Source organism: Vulpes lagopus, chromosome 2 (assembly GCF_018345385.1).
Source record: "Vulpes lagopus strain Blue_001 chromosome 2, ASM1834538v1, whole genome shotgun sequence".
Classification (NCBI taxonomy): Eukaryota; Metazoa; Chordata; class Mammalia; order Carnivora; family Canidae; genus Vulpes; species Vulpes lagopus.
In genome coordinates, this window is record NC_054825.1 from 32,505,145 (window position 1) to 32,520,511 (window position 15,367).

General features: G+C 46.3%; 1 protein-coding gene across 2 annotated transcripts in view; it reads left to right on the plus strand.

The window, feature by feature from the left end:
* Positions 1–3,282: 3,282 nt before the first annotated feature.
* The window catches only part of PDLIM1 (PDZ and LIM domain 1), a 46,391-nt gene continuing 34,306 nt past the window's right edge, over positions 3,283–15,367 (plus strand). The window contains exon 1 of one of the 2 annotated variants that reach the window (XM_041745279.1): positions 3,283–3,508. In XM_041745279.1, the coding sequence (XP_041601213.1) occupies positions 3,413–3,508 (96 nt within the window). In that variant the 5' untranslated portion in view covers positions 3,283–3,412. Of the gene's footprint in view, positions 3,509–3,933; positions 4,141–15,367 lie in introns of those variants that run through there. The other variant, XM_041745278.1, reaches the window with a different exon arrangement.

The window sequence follows — 15,367 nt, forward strand, 5'->3', positions numbered from 1 at the left end:
AAGCAAAATCTCCGCAGAGAGGCTCTGGAGGGTCCTAGCAGGGGCACCCTGGATGGGGGGTGCTAGCTCTGCAGAAGGCAGCCGGGACCCCACCGCAGTGACCTTCCACCGGGTCCACATTGTAAAATTGAGAGCTGGGAAGGCCCACTGTCCCCTCGACTTCCTAGACCACTTCTTCCTACCCTCCTTGCTTCCATTTCTCCTGAATTCTGCAACCCTGCTCCCTCCATACTCAGATATTTGATGGAGGCTGTTTAGGTCAACAAACGTTTATGGAATGCATAATAATAATAACAACAACCACGCAACTGAATTTCAGAGAGATTGCTTAAGGCCATTCATTTAGTATTGGGCAGGAGTTAAGGGTCAGAGGGAACTAGAGGGTATAGATAAATAAGTAATAGTGTTGAAGTTAAGACAAGGTTGCTTGCATTTGGGGTCAGAGCTGTCAGTCTGTTAGGGGGTATTTTCTGAATACAAGCTGTGTGCCCAGCTCAGAGCTCCTTCTGGGGCACAGGAAGAAAGATAAAAAAGATAGCAGATGAAGTCCCTAGCCCCCACACAAAGATTAGACTAGCCTTTAGTCTCCATCTAAGGACCTTGATTTTTATTTTGAAAACTTTACATCTTCATTAGAGGAAATGATCTTTTAAACATCCCCAGTTCCACCCCCCAATACAAAGTTAGTTTTTGTACTTTCTCCTAATTTTTAACAACAGGTAGACATGGTTTTTATTTATTTTTATTTTTTTAAAAGATTTTATTTCTTTATTCATGAGAGACATAGAGAGAGAGGCAGAGACACAGGCAGAGGGAGAAGGAGGATCCCTGCGGGGAGTCTGATGCAGAACTCAATCCCAGGACCCCAGGATCACAACCGGAGCCAAAGGCAGACGCCCCCATGAATTTTATTTTTTAACATAAAATTTACAAATAATTTTGTTTATAAATCAAAATATTGGGTTTACAAGTATGAAGAAGTTTTTTTTTTTTTTTTTTTTTTTTTTTTTTTTACCTATTTTGAAAGCACATTTCCTTGCCTGCGCATAGTCGTCACTGTTCTCATTTTCATGCTGTGTACTATTCCCTCATGGTCATACCATATTTAGCCACTTTCTGCTATTGCTTGATTCCAGTTTTTTGTCATTATAAATAATGTGGCTATAAATATCTTTGTACATATAGCTTTTTTTCTTCTTTTAAGTTATGTCCTGGGAATCAGTGCCCAGAAAGAGGATGAGTGGGTCAAAGGGTTGACGTTTATAGCTCTCACTATGGAAAGCCAGACTGCAACTGAGAACATTTAACAGCTAAATGAAGCAACTTGACTCCCAAGTGCTCACAGAAGTACTAGTGCCCTATATGTGTAAAGAATATTATATAGAATAAGCACTTATTGGCACCTGCGATGTATCAAGTTTGTGCTAGCATAATACCTGGGGGTAATAAGAGGCAGCCCCCACCTTTGGGGAGCACAGAAGCTGTGGCTTTTCAACCTTCTTCTCCCCCTAGGATACAAAATATTCAAATTGGGTGCACATCTCAGGGCAGACTCAGAATTTAGCGATTCTCCAAAAGTCTGCGTGGACTCAAAACACCAACATGTTTTCTAATCAATAGAATCCAATCAAAGAGGGTATCTTTTTGGCTTTGACAAAGCAGGGGACTGGTTCCTGGCTGTACCTCCATCCCTTTTTCTCAGATTCAAGAAAGAATTCCAGGATGCAAGGGAATGAGAGGGATGTGTAGATAACATAAATCCACTCTGATTTCTAAAAACAAGCAAACCACTCCCAGATATATGCATTTGTGCCATGACACAATTGGACAAGGGAGGTAATCCATTTATGTGTAAATCTGTGCACAGGACTCCTTGGCAGGTATGCCAGGATTACAGGGAGACACAAAATGCGTTGAGCATGGGGTCTGTGGCAAGCATCGAGCTGGGGCCTGGGTGCCACTATGAATGAAGTGCCAAGAAATCTATGAAGACTCTGGCCCCACAGAGGGCCAGTGATCATAAGGTTGGCCAGTGTATTGCATTCGTTAGATACTAGGTGTCAGGCACTATTCTAGACACTGGGATACAGCAGTGATCAAAACAGTTAAATACTGCTACCCTCATGGAAGTAATGCTTAGGGACGGGAATGGGACAAACAAGTAAAATATTAATTATGTCACGTGGTAATAAATACAGTGGAGAAAAATAATGTAGAGAAGGTGAGAGGGCAGTCTAGAGAGAAGGTTTTAAATACAGTGCTCAGAAATGGCCTCACTGGTGTGATGACATCTGAACAAAGAGAAAGCCATGGACGGCTGGGAGAAGAGCATTCCAGACAGAGGCCCTACTGGGAGGGCCACGCCTGGAGGCAGGAGCCAGGCCTGTGTGGGGTGGGGGGCAGCAGGAGGATATGAGATCAGAGAGGGGGCTGGGCCATTCTGTGGGTGGCCCTATAAGCATTTTAAGGACTTCAGCTTTACTTGGAGTGGGGAGACCCAGGGGACAGCGGGGGTCTGGTCTGGCTGGTCTGGTGTGGGGAATGCACGCAACGGCCAGGATGGCAGGGAGCCCAGTTACAAGGCTGGTAGCAAGCTGGGAACTCAGGTTTTTGTCCTCAACCCAGGGGTCTTTCCATGCACTTAGCTTTTGGCCCACCCCAGACCCGAGGTCTGATTTGTTGGGAAGGTCAGAACCTACAGGGAACTCCAGCCTGGAGGAGCAGTTTCTGGGAAAGTTTTGAAGTCCAGTTCCAGCGGCGTGCGATGGTCTTATCAGCATTAGAAAAGTTCCAGGCTGAGGTTCTCCAGCGCGCGGAGCCCCGGCAGCGGTACGGTCACGTCCCGGGCCAGCTGTGTGGCCCCCGACCCACCAGTCTTCTAACTTGGCGGGCCCAGTTACTTCATCTGTAAAATGGGGCTAAATGCCCTGACTGCTACATCGCATCAAATGAGATCATTCGAAAGGACCTTTTAAACATCATTGCCCCTTACAGGCGGCAAACGTGGAAATGCGCTGGCCTCAGGGGGTCGCGCTGGCACGGCACTTCCCAGCTCCCCTCTGAGAGCGCCGAGCCGGGCGGGGGGCTGTCCCCGAGCACCCGCGGCGGCGGCGGGGAGGGGGCGGCCGGGCGCGCGCTGGGGCCGGGCCGCGGCGAACCCAGGACCCCCCCCCGCCCCGCCCCGGGCGCGCCGGGCGGGGCGCGGCCGCGGACCGCGGGCCTGCGGGAGGCCGGAGGGCGGGAGGCCGGAGGGCGGGCGGGGCGGCCGAGGCGGAGCCGCCCCCGCCCCCGCGCGCTCCCTGCTCCCGCCCGCCCAGGCTCCCCGGGCCCGCGCCGCGCGCTCCTCCTCCGACAGCTGCGGGGAGCCCAGGCAGCGCGTCCTGCCGCGTCGGTTCCCGCGGGTCGCCGCGCCATGTCCACCCAGCAGATCGTCCTCCAGGGCCCGGGGCCGTGGGGCTTCCGCCTCGTGGGGGGCAAGGACTTCGAACAACCCCTGGCCATTTCCCGGGTAAGGGCGCGCGGGGCGCGGGGCGCGGGGCGCGGGGCGCACCGGGCTGGGCGGCGGCGCGCGGGGGCGGCGGAGAGGGCCGGGCGGAGCCGGCGGCGGCGCGCGTCCAGGTGCGCCTCGGCCCCAGCCCCGACCCGACCCCACCCCGCAGCCCGGTCCCCGCCGCTGCTCGTTGGTTGGCCCCGAAGCGCGGCCCGGGAGGGTCCCCGCAGACCCCGCGCGCCCGCAGGTACCCGCCCCGCTCCTCCGCGGGTCTCCCGGTGGCGCGAAGCGGACTGGAAGCGGCTGGACAGCCCCGAGGCGGGGCGGAGTGGGCGGGAAGGGTGCCCGGGCAGGTGTGGTGAATTCCCGAAACCACCGGTGAACGCTTAGCGCACTGGCCAGATCGCACCTCCCTCATACGTTTTGCAGAAAAGCCCAGATTTTTGCGACAAGCCCAGATGGGCGCCCTGGGCATTCCCTTCCCGCCGGGGGGTGGCCGCGCCGTATTCTGCCTCGCGTCCCCAGAGGGTCAGGCGAAGAGCCGCGGGTCCCGGAGTACTGCGTGGGGCGGGGCCCCCACCCTGCGCGCCCGAGGGGACCGGTACTCGAAGACTTTTTCGGCCGAGCCCCCTTGCTTTGGGAGCGCCCAGGTTCGATCTGAGACCACCAGGCCCATTACCCCCCTCAATAAAGCAGAAACCCCAGGGAGACTCAGACTCAGGGTTTGGGGGCCCAGGCTTTGGTCACCTGGGCTGGACTAACTGTGATGTCCAGGTGGGGGTTGCCCTAATCACTGCCTGCACCTACAAAGTGGCCAATAAATACTTTCCGACCTAAAGAAAAAGGACAGCAAAAAGCATTCTGTAGTGTTCACGCCCTGCCTAGAAGCCTCCTGTTCCATTCTTGGGGCCATCTGCTTGCTGAAGCTGACCCTAAACTTGCCTCCTCCGCTATCTGAACATCTCTTTATTCTTTAGTAGGGAGGATGGAGTGCGAAGGGGAAGATCCCTGTGGGGTTTTGTTTTGTTTTTGTTTTTGTTTTTTTGCTTGAATCCCTGCCTCCAGTAGCTGAAGGAATATGGTGGGGGGTGCAGGAGGCAAAGACTTGGCTTCCCTGCCAGCCACAGTCCTGGCCACATTTCCTTCCAGTGGGTCTAGCCCAGTAAGCAGGTCTTTTCTGACCATCCCATCCCCTAAGGGGCAGATGCCTGGGTTCTTAGGCCGTATTCCCCATCTCTTCCACCTGCTGTCCTGAGGAGACTTCTTTGATTATCCTTGCAGGTACATGCTGTCTGCTCAGCCACCAGGCGAATTACTCAAGCGTAGATACTGTAGACCCCCCTCCCGCCCCCCAAGCCTGGCATAGAGCCGAACCTGGCAGCTCCCAGTAAACGCTGGCAGGCTTACTAATAAGTGTTGTCCAGGGAAGGCACATTTAAACTTGCTTACCTCATAGTCCATTTGTCCTTGCTCTTTGTGTCTATAATTAACCTGTCAGCCCTTTCCACTTCTGAATTTATATAGGACACGAAACCCTTTTTTAAGAGGTGGAGGATAGATTGCCAATCTGTTAAAAGGGCAGTTACCACCTATCTTTTTAAGTGCTTTAAAAAGTCAGCGCTAGTGGCACTGTGCAGGAATGACAACGTGGCGTGGAAAGCACAGCACTGAATTCATTGGTTTGTACCTTCATGTATTTCTTCATTTCTCTATGAGCACATGTTTAATGAGCATATACTGTGCAAAGCCAGGGGAGGGGTCCCCAGATATGAGAGGACACAGCTCCATTTTCAAGGTGTTCATGGGGAAGTGAGGGAAGCTAATCTTTACAATGCCCTTGGCAGTTGCTTTTATTGAAAAGTGAAAGTGACTCAGTGGAGGTGACACTCGTGCTCAAGGTAATTCACTTGTTTTTTCATCTCATTATTTCCACACGGAAGGAATGTGTGCCTCGTCACCTCTTGGGGACAGGAACGTGGTCATAGAGGGGCCTGTGGTGGTCTGGTTTCTGCTGCTTACTTGAGCCGTAGCTGGATGTGAGCATTCTACTAGCTGAGGCTTCCCCCTCGGTCTCTGAAATGGGGATGACCCCAACCACTGGCTGTGAGTTAAAGAAGATGAAAGTGCTTTGTTGTTGTTGTTTTTTGATGAAAGTGCTTTGGAAGCAACGGACAGGAGTGAGGAGGTGTGAGCAGTGGCAAAGAGGTACACACACCTTTTGGTTGGTAGGTGTGCTACACTTATCATTGTGGGCAGATACACTTTGTTAGTATGGTATTATGTGTGTAGCCTGTGAGTCTCCACACCAAAGCAAATGCTAAAATTAGGGGAGGAAAGGAGTGCCTTTCATTTAGGTAACAATGTTTGCTTTCTCTTGCATGAATTATTCTGGTTCTGGCTCCAATCTTCTGTTAAACTGCTAAAGCTCCTGAATGTAACTGTAATCTTGTGTGTACTTGAGATTGTTTTCTTTTTCTTTTTTGAAATAAAAAAGTCATAAAATATAGCTGCATGGCCAACACTTGTAAATACCTGTATAATCTTCCACCCAGATCAAGAAATAGAACGTTGCCAGCACCCCAATAAGAAATAGAACAAGCACACCAGACATAATCCTATCCTGACTTACGGTAACCAACTTTCTTGTTTTTCTTTATAGTTTTACCACCTAAATGTGCATCCTGAACACCATAGCTTAATTTTGACCTGTTTCTGAGCAGAATCCTATGGAGCATAGGCTGTGTTTGTGAGAAGAGCTGCTTTCACTCATTGTTTTCATGTGTGCTATTGTGATAAGCTTAAAATTTCAATCCAGGTTTTCAGCTTTAAATGGACATGAGCCAACTTTCTTCCTTTTCCCAGTTTTTCACTTGGGGCCCCTACCTTGGATTCCCTGATGATCTAGCCACACATTGTTTCTGTCCCCTGAGATTTTTTTTCTGTTGCTTCTTGCTCCAGATCTACAGTTGTCCATCTCCTTGAGGTTGTGTGTGGGTTTTTTTTTTTTTTTTTTCCCATATCAATTTCTTATTTCCTCTAGTTGCTTTCAAGGGAAGCCTTCAGAGAATCCACACCCAGGCCAAAATTGCTGCTCAATTTATGTTGACTGTTTTTCTCTCTCAGCAACTGACAAAAGACAGGAAGGGGTGGGGCCAGAGATAAGGGGGTGCTCTTCAAGGGAGGAGCTGTCATTTGCCTCTTGAGTAAGCCTTTGCTAAGAGCAGTGTGGTTTTATGGGGGAATGCCTTACCCTTTGTTCTGACATCCTAAGGAAAGCTCAATAATGGACACTTTGTAGCCAAAGGGTCTTTTCAGATTTTTAAGAGTGTTATTTTCATACTCAAGTAGATTTATATCATGTCCTAAAGGTGGAAAGACGGGGCTCGTGTGTCAAATTGTGAAAGGCAAGACACGTCCATAAAGGCCGATTATGTATTAATAGCCCTCGCCCTGCACTTTTTCACCTGGGAAATATTAGCTGCTCCCACTGATTGTGGTTGATCTATGAACAGAGGAGGAAGAGGGTCAATCAAAGGGAATAGCCCTTAAGTGCTTCCAAAGAATTTTTTTTTTTTAAGTAATCTCTATGCCAAATGTAGTGGGTGCCCCTGCAATAGCACTTAAGTGAATACTTGAGCCTGCTGGCATGACATCCACCAAGCTGTGTTGGGACTTTGTGGACAAATATTCTCCTCTTACCCAACCTCCCAGATGTCAGGGTTTGTCTTTGAGGAGAGGGGAGAAAAATGGCTCTCCGGTATTATAGCAAGGCAGATGACCAAGAGGAGATTATCACCTAACCGCTGAGGTCACACTCTCCTCAGCTGATCAGGACTCGGGAGAGCACTGAGAGCACTGCACACGGGGCAGGCTGGGACTGGCTTCCAAGTTGTGCTCATTGCCTACACCATCTCCTTACTCCCGGAGAGGAAAAGAGGGAAAGCTTGGTGCCCATAGGTTAGGAAATTTGCTTGAATTTACATAATTTTTCATTGACTGAACTACTTCCTTATAAAGGAAAGGGTAGAAATTGATTAAAAATGAGCAAAAGCAGCTATGTCAGAAAATTAATTTTTAAAGGATGATTTGACTTCAGTGTGTCTCAGAGGAAAGCCTGGGGAAGCTGCCAGAACATTTGTATGGTGCCTGGTAATGTGTCCAGGGCCAGGAGTCAAGCTGAGCTCCAGTCCAGTCCTAAGCACCACACCGGGTGACCCTGGGCAAGTCGCACACCTTCTCTAGGGGTCAGTTCTCTGTAAAGATAAAATAATAAACAAGCCCACTGGTTTTTACCCTTTGCATATGCGGGCTGATTCTTGTTAAAAAAATGTTCCAGCATATGGCATTGGTTGTGCCTTCAACTATGAGTTGATTAAGAAAATGTATTATGAATTCAGGAATGTTTTCAGATGGATTTACCTTACGTTACTCATCTATGAATATCCGTGTTAAGATGACTCTTGTATTATGGGTGCCTCGGTGGCTCAGTCGGTTAAGTGTCTGCTTAGGCTCAGGTCATGATCCCAGGGTCCTGGGATTGAGTCCTGCATTGAGCTCCTTGCTCAGTGGGAGTCTGCTTCTGACACTCCCCCTCCTAGTGCTCACTCTCTCTCTCTGTCAAATAAGCAAAATCTTAAAAAAAAAAAAAAAAAAAGATTCTCATATTAATCACAAGAGTCTTGGTTTGTACTTGATTGTGTGAGAAATATTTTTTGACCAGCTTGTGATAATGACCATAGTTAAAATGTATATAGGACTTTTTATATGCCAGGCACTGTTCTGTGTGCTCAGTATATTCCCTTAGTGATCTTTACACATATCTTATGAAGCAGATATAATTATTAAGATACCCATTTTGCAGATGAGGAAACTGAAGAATGAAAGTGTTCAGTACTAGGCCTACTCCATACAGTAGTAAGAGATGGAGCTGGAATTGGCTGACTGAGTAAGAGATGGAGCTGGAATTGGCTGACTGGTCTGGCTTCAAAACCCATGGCTTTAATCTCTATTTCATGATAACTTATTTATTTATTTATTTATTTATTTATTTAGATTTTACTCATTTATTCATGAGAGACAGAGGCCGAGACACAGGGGGAGAAGCAGGTTCCTCACAGGGAGCCTGATGTGGGACTCGATCTCAGACTCCAGGATCATGCCCTGAGCCAAAGGCAGATGGTTAACTGCTGAGCCACCCAGGTTATCCCCATAATAACCATTTTAATAGTGGCTAACATTTCTTGAATGCTCTCCCTGTGCTATGTGTGCACTCGCATTGTCTTCTGTGCTCCTCACAACCCATGACACAGACACACAGGGCAATCAGTAAATTGACAAGCTGGGATTTGAAGTGAGACAGACTGGATCCCAGGCCAGCTTTAACCACTATATTCTGCCTCTTGACAACCCATAACTGTTGGTATTTCATTGGTGATATCTTGGCACACAGCTCTGCTCCAAAAAGTGCTAATGATGGTGCAGGTATAATATGAGAGGTAGAGAGGACCCTCTTGGGCTCCTCACCCCAGAGCCTGCTGTACCCATGAGGGTTAGCTGTGGTGGCCTCCCACCTGCTTTGTGGCCTCAGCCCTGGGGCTCCTGGGGCTCAGAGCATCTCAGAGAGTACCTCTGCTCCCCAATCCCCTGAAAAGCCAGAAGCCATTGCCTCACCTGCGAGAATTGACAGTCCAGCTGTGGGATTCCATGCCCACGTGGACAGTGGAGAACAGAAGTGCAGAGGATTGGAAGGATTAGAGAGAAGGCTGCCAGGGTGGGTAAGAGGGGATTTGGGGACAATTTTTGTGTCAAATGAAGATGACTAGGGATAGACAGATCCAGCCTGCCCAGCCAGTGGGCCTGGAAAGTTTTAGCCAAGCCAAAGTCAGAATGAAATATACCATGAACGCCTAAGGGAAAAGAAGGTAATTTCTGTATGGCACTTAGCACCCTGTGTGATTGTTGATATTGTTGTTAGCCTTATCATGGGTGAGCTGGAACACTCCTCTGTACTGAGGCCTGCAGTGTACTTTCATGGATATAGTACACCACCTTCTTGGTAAATGTGATAAACATTAAAAATGATTTCCTGAAGAACTCTAGTCTTGAAGGAGCCGCGTACTTGACCATGGACTCAGGACCTAGTTCTTACAGATATAACTGCTCATATACCACATGAGATGATAAGGACTTAGATATGATGTATAGAAGATAAAGATGTCTAAAAGGTAATCAGATGGATCAAATTCAGATGGTGCTACAATGATTTATATCCATTTCTTTTTAAAACAAATTATAAAAGATACTCATGCTTCTAAAGCTGAACATATCCATGCCCTAGGACCAACAATTCTGCTAAATACTCCATAGAAATGTGTCCACATGGGCACCAAAAGACATGGCAAGAATTTCCAAAGCAGCACTATTCACAGTAGCCCCAAACTCAAATAATTTCAGTGTCTAACAACAGTAGAAGGGAAAAATAAATGGTAGTATAGTTATAGGATATAAGACACCAACAGCAATTGCAGGAATTGCAACCATGCACAATGTCATGAATGAGACTGTGTTGAAACACTGTGTTGAAAGAGTTCAAACATAAAAGGGTACATATTATGTGATTCCACTTGCATAAAATGAAACTGGCAAAATTAACCCATGTGTTAGAAGTCAGGGTCAGAGGTTAGTGAAGGGAAGAAAGCAGGAGGGGGCTTTGGAAGTTCAGTTTTTTTTGCTTTTTTTTTTTTTTTTAAGATTTTATGTATTTATTCATGAGAGACACACAGAGGCAGAGACACAGGGAGAGGGAGAAGCAGGTTCCTGTGGGGAGCCTGATGCGGGACTTGATCTCAGGACCCTGAGGTCATGACCTGAGCTGAAGACAGATACCCAACTGACTGAACCACCCAGGCGCCCCTGTTTTGTACTTTCTGCCTTATTTTTACTGAAGCAAATCAAGAGTTAAAGACATCTTGATGTCTTGGAGAAATGCAATCTCAGAATCAGCCTGCTCTGGGTTTAGATACTGTCTTGTCCATTTCTTAGCTCTGTGTTAGCACCCTCACTTGTAGGGTGGGGATAATAGTACTTGTCTTCAAAGGCTGTGGTGAGGATTAAGATGACGTATACGGAGAGCCTAGTGCTGTGGCTAACATCTAGAAGGCATCAGGATGCAATGGTATTATTAAAAAAAACACCAGTGGTGATCTGTGCATTGAGTGCTTATTACATGCCAGACACTGTTCTAAATTCTTGACACCTATGATGTCATTTAATCCTCCCAACAACCTAATGAGGTTGATGCTAATTATGAATTTCATTTGATAAATGAAGAAACTGAAGTATAGAGAGCAACTTGCCCAAGGTTATGTGTTTGGTCAATGGTTGGGCTTTGGGTTATGGGTGCTAATTATTGGAGCAATTTAAAAACATGGGGTGGGGCACCTGGCTGACTTAGTTGGTAGAGCATGTGACTCTTGATCTCAGGGTTGTGAGTTTGAGCCCTATGTTGGGTATAGAGATTACTTAAAAATCTTAATAAATAAATAACACGTGGGTTCATAAGGGCTTGTTTTAGAGATTTGGTGATTTCTTGACAAATTAGGGTGTTCTATTTTTTTAAAGTCATTTTTAATTATGTTCCTACCTAAGAAATGATGTTTGGTCTTTCAGACTAGGACAGCAGTCACTCTGAACTGCCACCATTCCTTAGTGTGAGTAGCTTCCTTTTACAGTGAGCTTCAGCAGGACTAAGGCACAGCTCATCTACAGGCACCTGATCCCTACTCTGTTACCTCTTTTTTTTGTTGTTAATTAAATGGTTATAGAGTAACCAAGACTGTTTTGAAACATTCTTGGGGATTTTCAGGGGAATTTGTATAAACTTATACAGCTTCTGTGGCTATAATGTAGCTTCAAAGTCTGTGCCATAGCCTGGGCCCACAAACAAATTGAGCCAGAAGTCTGACTCAGGAGAGTTCAAATTCCATATCTAAATGGCATACTGCAGGGTTGGGTGCTGTGCTGTTGGCCAGCTCAGAATCTTTTAAATTTCTAAAAGAAATTTAGAAATTTATCTTCTACTTTGATACAGCCATTAAATCAATGGAGGTTGACCCTAAAGACACATGGCACTGAGACTGAATTTGAATTCCAACTTCCCTTATACCAGTCTTGTTTTATATAATGGTGAATTGTAGCAGTATTTATACTATTGCACCTAAGAGGAATTTAAGGTGATTTACAACACATATTTACAATATTTCAACACAAAAACACACATAATAATATTTTTTAAAAATTGGAACATAATAAAGGAAAGAAATGCACCAGGACCTTTAAATCAGGTGGTTTCTGTAATTGCATGTTGAGCTGTTAGGTTCTAACCAAGGCAAAATAGCAACCATGTTGAGTGATTCAACATCTGGAATGAAATTGCTTTTACACTTTGCAGTTTCTTTTTTTTTTTTTTAAGATTTTATTTATTTATTCATGAGAGACACAGAGAGAGAGGCAAAGACACAGGCAGAAGGAGAAGCAGGCTCCATGCAGGGACCCTGACGTGGGACTCGATCCAGGGTCTCTAGGATCACGCCCTGGACCGAAAGCAGAGCTAAACCACTGAGCCACTGGGGCCGCCCTACTTTGCAGTTTCTATATCACCTTCAAGGATATTGATCATGTATATACACATGTGCATATATATATATACACCCATTATGTATGGGGCCATATACATACAACATATATATGTATATATAGGGGGCATATACACATAATATACATATATATTCATATATATATATATATATATATGTTGGCCCCTATCATATTGTTCACACACACACACACATATACACACACACACACACATATATATATATATACTTTTTTTTTTACTCTATTTTAGTAAGATACAGAAATACTATTCTAATGTTTCTTTCAAGGGCCTTCTACATCACTTAATAGGAGTGTAAGCCCTTGAGGTTGTTTCTGGAGGAGCTAATATTTTAGAGTCTAAGTATTTTTATCTTACAACTTCATTCAGGGAGAGAGCTTCAGGATAGTCACCATCCTTCTGAATGTTTCCAAACCTGGAGAGCTTCAGCATTTTCTGGGAAGCTTTACAAAATAGATAGGTTCCTGGCATCTGTGTAGAACCTCTTCAGCAGATTTGAGGTGGGATGTAGAGATCTATTTATATTTTTAAAAACTCCAGGGGATCTGATGACTGACCCGCTTGGGAACAGTTGCTTCATCCTTGCAAATATCAGAGTTCTCCTGAATTACTGGTGAGTTGGGTCCGTTTCTAGCTTGAAGTGTAGATGCCAATTCCAAGGGGCAAGGTTAACAGTGTCCTGTGAACATTCAGGAAATTGCCCTATATTCCTGTCCACGGGTAAAAACCTGAATAGAGATAATTTTTCCCTTAGGGAAAAAAGGCACTGCACAAAACTGTTTAAACAATTTGACAAATAGTTGGCTAAAATCCCCTCTCTGTCAAAAGGGCCTATAATTCAGTTTATCATCCAGACTGGAAGACTGGTAAAAGTGAAATGGGGTGCCTTTCATAATGAAGCTGGGAAAATACGTTAGTGTCCTGGGCATACCAGGACATTTCATGGTCCTAGTTATAAAACATTTCTCCATTTAATTTTGCTTTACATAATTTTAAAACTAAGCCAGTGGTCACAGGGACATTTGCATGAAGGGGTCAGAAAGCAATACAAATGAGTTTTGGCTGGAGGGTGAGGTCATAAGAAAATTAAATTAATAGCTGCAGGAGTGGTTAGTGGTTTCTGTAATTGCACACTACATCCAGCTGTGAATTTTCTGATGATCAATGGCAACTGGTACAACGTTCCCGTTCCCGTACTGTCAGGGTCAGTACAATGTGGTGGGGACTGTGCTAAATGAAGAGCCTATGCCTTATCTAAGAGGGCAGAGGCTCCTCAGCCTGTGCTGATTATTTGGGTGCAGAATTGCCTGATTTTTCACAAGAAGCTGAGAACTTAGGGGTTTCAGTGAAATTTACCAATATGTAAATATTGGCAAGTTTTCCATTGTTTGTCAAAGTACAATCTTGCAGAGTCCTTACAGCCTCATCCCCTTCTCTCCCTTTACTTCCTGTGTTTTATCCACACAGGGCACACAATTCCCCACATCCTCTAGTGCCTTTACACGGTTTTAAGCAACACCTTCTCTTGGGAGTCTTCCCTGATTCTATCTTTAGGCTCCCACAGCCTCTTGCTTTTGCCATCACAGCACTTACCAGCCATGATACGTGCCTGTCTCCCCCAGGAGATTGTGCACACCTTGATGGTAGGCACCATCCTTTTCAGGCCTTTGTTTCAGTGCCTTGTGTGGTTCCCAGAATCTATAAACAGTAGCTTGTGTTTCTAGAGCTTGACATTGTACTCTGCCTGAATCATTTCATGTAATCCTCCTAACAGCCTTCCCATGCCAGGACTGTTACCACTCCTGTTTCCTAGATGAGAAGAGGTGAAACATCCTGCCCAGGGACACTTAGCTCACAACTGGCAGAGACAGGACTCGAACCCTGGCCGTCTGTCTCCAGAAGCCACATCTTTTTTTTTATAATTTTTAAAATTTTTATTTATTCATAAGAGACACCGAGAGAGAGAGAGAGGCAGAGACACAGGCAGAGGGAGAAGCAGGCTCCATGCAGGGAGCCTGACATGGGACTCCAACCCGGGTCTCCAGGATCAAACCCCGGGCTGCAGGCGGTCCTAAACCGCTGAGCCACCCGGGCTGCCCCAGAAGCCACATCTTAATCAACAAGCTACATTCTCTTTCAGAATGTACTTAAGGAATGGCTGGTGAATGAAAGAACAAGATAGAGAAAATGAGGAAGAACAAGAAAGAACAGAGGAGGGATAAAATAGAAACCTGCCATTATCACAGAGGAGCAAGAGTATCAGTTCACTTACGGCCAGAGGGTATGCAGTACATTCAGTTCTGCAGTACAGGGTGGTTGTCCAGGTTGGCCACTGAGCAAAGTGTCTGCCTTGGGGGCCTGGAAGGGTGAGAGAGACCTGAGTCAATTCTGCAGAAAATGGCAGGTTGTTCGTTAGTGGAAATTGTCATGCCTAAACCCATTTTTTCTCATGCAGCAAGAGTTATGTTGTATGGTCTCTGGGGAATAGAGCCAAACGAGAGAGTTTTCGAGGATGTTCATTGAGCTAATGGATCTATTTCTTTGGAGGGACATCCAGAACTGAAGCTGGCTCCATTATGAGCTGGTTCTAATGGCACTTGACGGTCGGGAGGAAATTAAACCAGACAGTGTGGGATCCTGGGTTAAGTGGATGGAGCCCCCCAGCTGTGTAGCCTCATGCAGAGGGCTTTAACCTCTGCTGCTTCACTGCCTCATCTGTAATGATACTGGTACTCGCCAGCACCGTGTGAGGAGTGGTAAGTGAAGCCTTGCCTTTAAATACTTAAACTGTGCCTGGCAAGAAGCACTTTGTAACTGACAGCCGTGATTATGATTGATTATGATTATAACAGTTATATGTCATGAGGCTCAGAGCCCACTCTTCAGGATAGGGACTAACCAGGGTTGGAGAACCAGGGCTCTTCTCTTTCTTAGAGACCCTTCCAGGGTTGTGTTCTGATTTGGGTATTTTAGTAGGGTGGGGTTACTGGGCCCCGCCCTGTAGAGGGCAGTTGAGATGATTGTCCTGCTATGCGGAGACACCCAGCCAGCGGCAGGGGGTTGTGACGCCAGTTTCTCCAGTGGAAGGCCACAGCAGAGGAGACAGAGGTGTGGCTTTAAATTTGGATTTCTCTTTGGCTCTGTCAGTTAGATTGTGAGCATCTGCTTGGTAAACAGAAAGGGAAAGGGATTTGGAATGAGGG